The sequence below is a fragment of the Montipora foliosa genome, unplaced genomic scaffold (assembly GCF_036669935.1).
Source record: "Montipora foliosa isolate CH-2021 unplaced genomic scaffold, ASM3666993v2 scaffold_390, whole genome shotgun sequence".
In the NCBI taxonomy this organism is placed as follows: domain Eukaryota; kingdom Metazoa; phylum Cnidaria; class Anthozoa; order Scleractinia; family Acroporidae; genus Montipora; species Montipora foliosa.
The window spans coordinates 382,501-390,000 of NW_027179690.1; the positions used below are offsets into that span (position 1 = coordinate 382,501).

At 39.1% G+C, this 7,500-nt stretch overlaps 1 protein-coding gene across 6 annotated transcripts in view; it reads right to left on the reverse strand.

The window, feature by feature from the left end:
* Positions 1-1,211: 1,211 nt before the first annotated feature.
* The window catches only part of LOC137987829 (plexin-A1-like), a 116,845-nt gene continuing 110,556 nt past the window's right edge, over positions 1,212-7,500 (reverse strand). For 3 of the 6 annotated variants that reach the window (XM_068833908.1, XM_068833904.1, XM_068833906.1), the window contains exons 25-26: positions 4,744-4,818; positions 1,212-3,267 (exon numbers count right to left, since the gene is read on the reverse strand). In XM_068833908.1, the coding sequence (XP_068690009.1) occupies positions 3,184-3,267; positions 4,744-4,818 (159 nt within the window). In that variant the 3' untranslated portion in view covers positions 1,212-3,183. The remainder of the gene's footprint in view (positions 3,268-4,743; positions 4,819-7,500) is intronic. The other 3 variants (XM_068833909.1, XM_068833907.1, XM_068833905.1) reach the window with 1 other exon arrangement.

Genomic DNA, 7,500 nt, shown 5'->3' on the forward strand with positions numbered 1-7,500 from the left:
ATTCTGATTGGTGGATTCAAATTTTTGCGGGAAATTCAAATTTGGGCGGGACATTTAAACGTACGTTTGGGGGGCATTCAAAATTCAAATCATGACGTCACAGACACATTGAACAGTACTTTCTTACCATATTACACCGTTAACTTACAAGTTGGCAACTTTGCTTTAAGTATTGATCGCTTGAAGAGTGTTGATTGTTTCCTTGCATGAAGTGTATTTTGTATGAAACGTCATTAAAATTGACATTATCCCAGTGAGTATTTTTGGTGATCCTGCATTAAGTCCCGAGGATGGCAGTTATATACAGTTTACGACTGTTTAACAATTACACTCGTAGCCCGCAAGGGCTACGGGTCAATAGCCCATGAGGCAAAGCCGAACGGGCTATTGACCCGTGGCTCTTGAGGGCGAAGGGTCTAATTGTTTTTTAGTATCACTCAACTAGTCGGACAGAAAAGGTAATAATAAAGTTAGCAAATGCAAGTTAAAGAAATATTTATTTGGGAATAAAACGAAAGAAAGCGTCACGCTTTTCGCTACTCGAGGACTATTAATAATAGTCCTCTAATAGCGTAGCCAATCAAAATGCAGGATTTGCATTAGTCCACTAGTTGGGTGATACTAAATAAGAATAGACTGACGAATAGACCAGCTTATTTCTAGAAATATAAGGACACGTGTGGTGGACCTTGGAAAGCTTTTTTTGCGGTGTTTCCTTTCACGCGACTTCCATGTTTTCGTATGAAAATATCTTTCAAAAAAATCTTTATCTGAGTGACTTTTCGCGCAGTTTGCGGTCGTAATGCCCGAAAACGATTGATAGAGAGGCTTTCCGCCTGATAAACTGACTACTGTTTTCTCCATCTTGTGTCTCAGTGGCTTGAGTAACCAACGTCAGTTCTGGTTGTCTTTTCTATCCTCTCAAAAAATAAACTCTGGCCAGAAGCGTGGGCAACCCCCTTTAGCCGTCTGCTGTGAAGGCTAAAGGGGATTACTTTTTAAAGATTAGAAACTGTGGTGCTGTGTCGGCGGGGAATTGAAACACAGAAATAAGGTGGTCAACTGGGTTGGTACGTTGAATTGACCACCGTTAAGAAATCTGAAAGATGATGTCTCGACTATTCGCCCCATGCTTCGCTCGTAGCATTTGCTTCCCATAGCTGTGACGGCTGGTTTTGGGACCGATATACCAGAGCCTTGTTTCATCTGATAATTGATAGTTGTCTTTCAGGTGGGGTTACCACGCCTTTTTACAACATTGCCGTGTGAGAAATTCAAATTTATTAACTTCCGATACTTGTGATTAAAAAAACGCTCACTACGCGATGAGTAGGCTCTAACTGACAATACAGGCTTGTGCAAATACAATACACCGTAGACGGATGGGAATTGAATGCTGAGGGACTTGTGGACTCAATAAGTTGGTTATTACCCTTATACGTTCCCCACTGGCTGAATACGTTTGCTGACAAAAACGGTTGACACACTTAGCTGAATTATTGACTCTATCCAACCTTTCGTTTAACCCTGTAAGGTCATGCATGTGCCTGTTAGATCTTCTAATTTCAAATGGCTACTTTTGAATATTCTCAAATACCAAAATTTAAACGTAATTTCAAAATAGCCATTTTGGAATACGCACGATCCCTGCATGGACTAATAGTAAATGGCTGCAAAAATTCTACATCTAGTGAAACAAACGAACAGCGTTTAACCCTTTAACGTCATACATCTTTCTGTTAGATCTTCTAATTTCAAATGGCTACTTTTGAATATTCTCAAATGCCAAAATTTAAGCATAATTTCAAAATAGCCATTTTCGAATACGCACGATCCCTGCATGGACTAATAGAAAAAAATCTACATCTAGTGAAACAAACGAACAGCATATTCCAAAAGAGCAAAAGTCGCCCAAGGCAAATTGATTATTTAACACACTTCTCCCAACTTCTCTGCATTTACAAATTAAAAATTCCTCAGGGAATATTTATACAGAGCGACGTTATCGTGCATGTGTTTCAAAGAATCAGTATGTAATTCTTTTCAGAAAAATAAATAGTTTTGAATTGAGACAGCAGATCATTCATAAAAACCTGAGAAAGTCAAATAGTTCCTAAAGCCCCTTATAATAATTATATAATTAGTTCTTTCTAACTGTGCGGGAGATCTGTAGAAGGGAATCTGAGTGAGAACTGTCTGCACCAGCGACCAAGCTCAAGGGGAGGTAATCCTATAGAGACCGACCTAGCGCGGTTAATAAGGTATTTGTTGTGAGGCCAAGAAAGAAATCAAAAGGACAAACTGCAAAAATTAAATTTCACTTTCACCATTGCTCTTGCCACGTTTGCTCATTCTGAGTGGACCAAGTCAAATTATCCATACTTTTTCGTTTTGTACCTTTATGAGGACAAATGTTACTAGATTGGTATATATGACAGTCAAGATTGAAAAAATCTGCACCGGCATCAATTCGAGTTCGTCCGTTTCCCGTCCTTTTTAGATGGCCGCATAAAAAATATGCGTTGATGACCAAACGTGAGCTCGAGATGGCTGTGTTGGCCAAGTTCTCTTTTTCGTTTCCGTTCGACCGTGAAGAACAGGCAGACCTGAGAGGACGTCATAAGCCAATCTTGCCTATTCGGGTACCCAATCGGGGAGCAGAATTCGCTTCATTTTACCCCGTCGCTGGGCCTACCATATAACTTCACTCCAGATCCAAAAGAGGTAAAAAAAAAACCACTAAACTTAACAGAGTAATAAATACAAGTCTACACACAGAAAAGAGCTAGGAAAGATACAAACGGGCGATACACGAAGTAGCGCGAAGGCTTCCTTTCTCAAGCTTCATTTGAACTACAGACCTTACCGATGACACAAAAGCTCCGAACTAATGAGAAGACTATCTGTTTCAAACCTGACCACAAAGGTACTAGAGGTACACCTTAAAATAAATACGATTACATCTAATGACATTCGGGACCTCTGGCGCTATCGGATCAATATCGGCGTTTGCGTGCACTTTTTTGGTGACCCAAAGCTCTTTCCGAATTCTGCTTTTTTGTACTAGACTCCTCCCTAGTAGATTGTCATGTTTAACTAAAATTTAAAAAAAGGTCGTAGATGGGGGATAACTGCCGTATCCGTAGAGCCTCACATGTGATATGGATTAAATCACGCGGGGCATCAGTCATCTGATATCGTGGCGATCACGTGTTCCAGCTTTGAAGCCAGCGATGACAATTCAGAGTCTTCAAGCGCTTCCTGAAGCTGAATAAAACACAAAGAGGGTTTTTACATGACGATATGGCGTGATTCTCGTTCCGTTTTAAAGTTTCTCGTTTAAGTGAAAAGACAGAGAGGCACTATTTTTCAGCCTTAAGCGGGATAAAAGAATCTGCTCTTAGAAAATACGAGACTGAGTTTTAGAAAAAAAACTGTAATGGAGTGTGAATCACATTCTAGATCGGTTTGCTGTCATTACTCAATTTAAAATAGACCATACTCGTATTCTCAGTATTGGACTGAAACTAGGTTGCAATGGAGGGTAATTTATTTTATTTTATTTTTTTTAATTAACATAACATCACCTACAACACTTTTACTGCAAAATTTAAGGTTACAAAAACTACAATAATTACAATACAAAGATTGAGATAACAACACTTGATAATAATATATTAACCAGGCTTGCTTGGACGCGAAGGACGCGGAGGGTAATGCGGGGGAATATTCCAAAAGTATTTGCATTTGAAAGGATTCCCCTCGTTAGCCTGCCTTGCAAGCTACTGTAGTTCCAGTACAATACTGAGAATAAGAATATGGTCTATTGGCCAGAACCCACGTTGAGAAATGAGTCGCGTAGATAACTGAGGTAATCAATGATAACAAAGTTATAGTCGAGAACAATTTCACAAACGAAATGTCAAACAGTTGCATGCTACTTCACTTGTAGGTGGAATTAATGGTGACAAATGAAATTCGGAAGTAATTAACCTCACGGCACCCATGTAAAGTGGAACGTATGTGACTGTTTCATAACGTCCGCAAAGGTGAATTGTCACGAATAATTTATTACATGGCCAAAGCAAACTGGTCTAAATAAAAATTAAGTGTAAATCTGACAAAGATAAAACTTAAAGGCGTTGAAGAGCTTGCAAACACAAGGCTGCAGAAAAATAACACGGACGTTGCCACAGTTCCCATGCTTGTCAAATTTTGGCGTCTCGATTTCTTGGAAATAATGATAAACCAGCAAGTCAAGTCAAGTCAAGTCAAGTCACTTTACTTAACATCGGTAGTTCCTTCAGTTACGAAACTGGTATCAATGGAAGCCAAGGGTGCGCCCTTTGACCCCTCCCTTTGTCAGTTCTCCGTTTTACGGGTATTTAAAGCTATAGCTATGTCACGGATCAGAGGTAAGTCGAAAAAGACGTTCAAGTCACCGAGGATGGAACCGGGGACCTCTTACTCCGAGGCCGCGCACTAACTAACTGAGCCATGTCTGCTCCTTAACATAGCCTGTGTGGTATGAGCGTTGCACGCAGGCTATCATAAACGGAGTCATCAAACGCTTTCCACAAAACTTGGAAACCAAGCAAAAATAAAAGGTCTTAATGTTCCTATGGTAAGACTTAATGTCATAGTAACGACTTCACGTTGTTTAGTAATGTTCGATGTTTTGACACCAGTTCATCACTGGTTGCGTCTTATAAGAACTTTTCATATTTTGGCTGTGGGGCCTACCTGATCCTGATATCTCTTGACGTAATCATAAAGCTCTTGAAGCGCATGGTCAGCATTGAACTCCTGTCCATGCTCCTTCACAAACATAAAAATGCACATTAGCATTTCAAGAGTGGTAAATTCTTCAGTAAACAAGAGGCTACAAGTAGCCTATACTCGGGCCTGAAAAAGTACAGTGGTGTATGGTTAATTTAGCACTAAAGAAACGAAAAGAGAGAAGTCTGTCCTTCTTACATCGACCTTACATTGCGATTCTCATGATGTTCGACTGTGTATGTAGTGAATACCCGGACCCAGATTATCTTCATTACAGGTGGTGACAATGACCACTGGACCATGGAAACGAGGTAAAAAATAGTGTATTTATTCCCAAGTGGCTAAGCACATTGTTTTTTTACTGATCAATGGGGTATTCTTGCTCAGTGTTTGACAAAGGAAACGCAAATTGAACGGTTTAAGATGAAACGAAATGACTCATCGAAACATCTTTTGCAGAAAAAAATGAAAGAGAAACGAAGGTGAGATGTGAGATGACCAAACTTTCGTGCAGTGGTGCACGTAAAAACCACTTTGTCACGTGCGCGACACGTGAAGATGTGCGCTATATCTCAACACTTGAAAATACTTTCAGAAGTGCACAAGTTCCTTGAGGATGGCCATGCCAAATGAATTCATAGCACGAGAATCAAATATTTATAATATACCATTTGTTGTAATTTAAATACTCACAGTAATATGCACCCAATTGTCAAGATAAATATGTTATTTGCCAGCTGGGAGGTCCGTATAGAGACAAACTGTGACCGAGGCCTTGAAATTGCTGCCGAGGGCAGCTTTTTCAAGACCGATGTCACAATTTTTTGCTATACGGATCTACCCTTTGCTGGTAAATAACTTTTCTCTCTCTCTCTCTCTCTCTTTAGATTCATCAGTCCGTATTATCTACCCTATTTCTCTAAGACTTTAAAAAAATAATAAAACTACTTCAAGCACTATGACTTCAAAAGAGTGGAAGCTCTAACTGAAAATGAACAGTATATTAGTTAAAAACGAATATCAATATTATAGTTATCATGATATTTGGTTTAAAACCCAAAGAAGGTAGCAAATACTGAATGCTTGGCACATCAGTCAAAAATTCCGTAAAATTTCTCAGTTAAATCGTATTTCAAAGGTCTCCAAGTTAAAGAACATCTCTGCTCAACCCCTCTGAATTAGGTTTATTTTTCGTGTCTTTCCATCTTATTTTTCCATCTTAAGTGTTGCTTGAAGGTATATACTCGACAGCACTTCAAACCCTAAGATTTTTTTGAGATTCCTGGAAAGATTTTGCCCTTTAAATCCCCTAAAAGCGACGTTATACATATTTTTTCTTTTGGAAACTTCAGCGCTTATTGAGAGGAACTCTTCCGAGCCAATTATTTGGTAGCCAATGAAATTTCAGGTAATTTATCTCCAAAAACTATTATGTAGCAAATACCCGTTTTTGGTCGCAAATACCCAACTTAGCTGTAACTTTTTTCTCGCTAACGTAAATAACGTAAGTAATAGACTTGACAGCGAAGATAGAAACAGTTCACAACATCGCACTTGTTTTAAAGCAACCTGCCTAAACATAGAAAGCTGTTTTTAAGCCTTATTTCATCCTTTTTTGGCCGAAAAATGGACACGTTTTTGGCATTAAAAATTCTTACAAGCGATTTCTTCTAAAAGTAGGCTGAAAACATATTAAATAAAACTGGTCCAAACCATCTGCATAACCCTTTGTGGTACTTTATGGAATGTTTCGCGAAAAACCTGTTTTTCGCAAATACCATCATTCCCCACCCCTCCCCCCACCAACTAAGTTGATAAGGAAATGGCACTCTTTAGTCTTCATGCTGGTTTGTGTGCATATAAGGTGAGAACTTCTAGTTCATTTTAAGTGAAAAGCAGATGAAGAAGCTTCTTTTCCAGTAAATATCCATAACCCGCTACTCTTTATGGATGTTTAGGATATCATTAAGACGAAACTTAGGGTGCGTTCGATTGACCGTATTCTGGAATAGGAATACATGGAATATAAGTTAGAAATCCTTCGTTTTTACGGAGATTCACGTTAAAATTGTCAAATATCTGCTAAAATGCTATTTTAAACATATTTTTATTATCCTTGTTGCTTCGAAACGCGCCAAACATACCGTTTTAATCATTACTCAACGTATTCATATTCCGGAATAGGGTCAATCAAACACGCCCTTCTTATAAATTAAGGCTTGAAGGGAGCCCACGAGTCGGAGCATGCCTCTCCCATGCAAGCCCTCTGAATGAACCTTTGTGCGTAGAACGCCACGAGTTCTTCGGCTCTGCACGCACTGTTTAGATGATGGCCAATCAGAATAAAGTTATTGTCGAACAAAGACAATAAGCAAAAAATAATGTACGCAAATTGATGTAAATGTGAGTCTCCTGGTGAAGTGTTACTTTTAAAAATAGAAAGATATGAGCAAAGGTTGACTCAAGGATATAGTGCATAGGGAGGCTCTTAGTCATGGGCTCCTGGGTTTGAAGGTGAATTGAAATTCCCAAAGGGGTGGGTGTTGAAACAAACAACCCTACTATGTCTCAAATGGCAGGTACATAGCGAAGATATCGTTGACGATACCTAGGGTCCTTTGTTTCTGTGGTTGGCTCATTTGAATAACAAAAGCCATGTTTGTAAAAAGTTATCTTCCCTGTTCATTTCGAATTCACGTAAATCTTCCGATCGTGCATCTG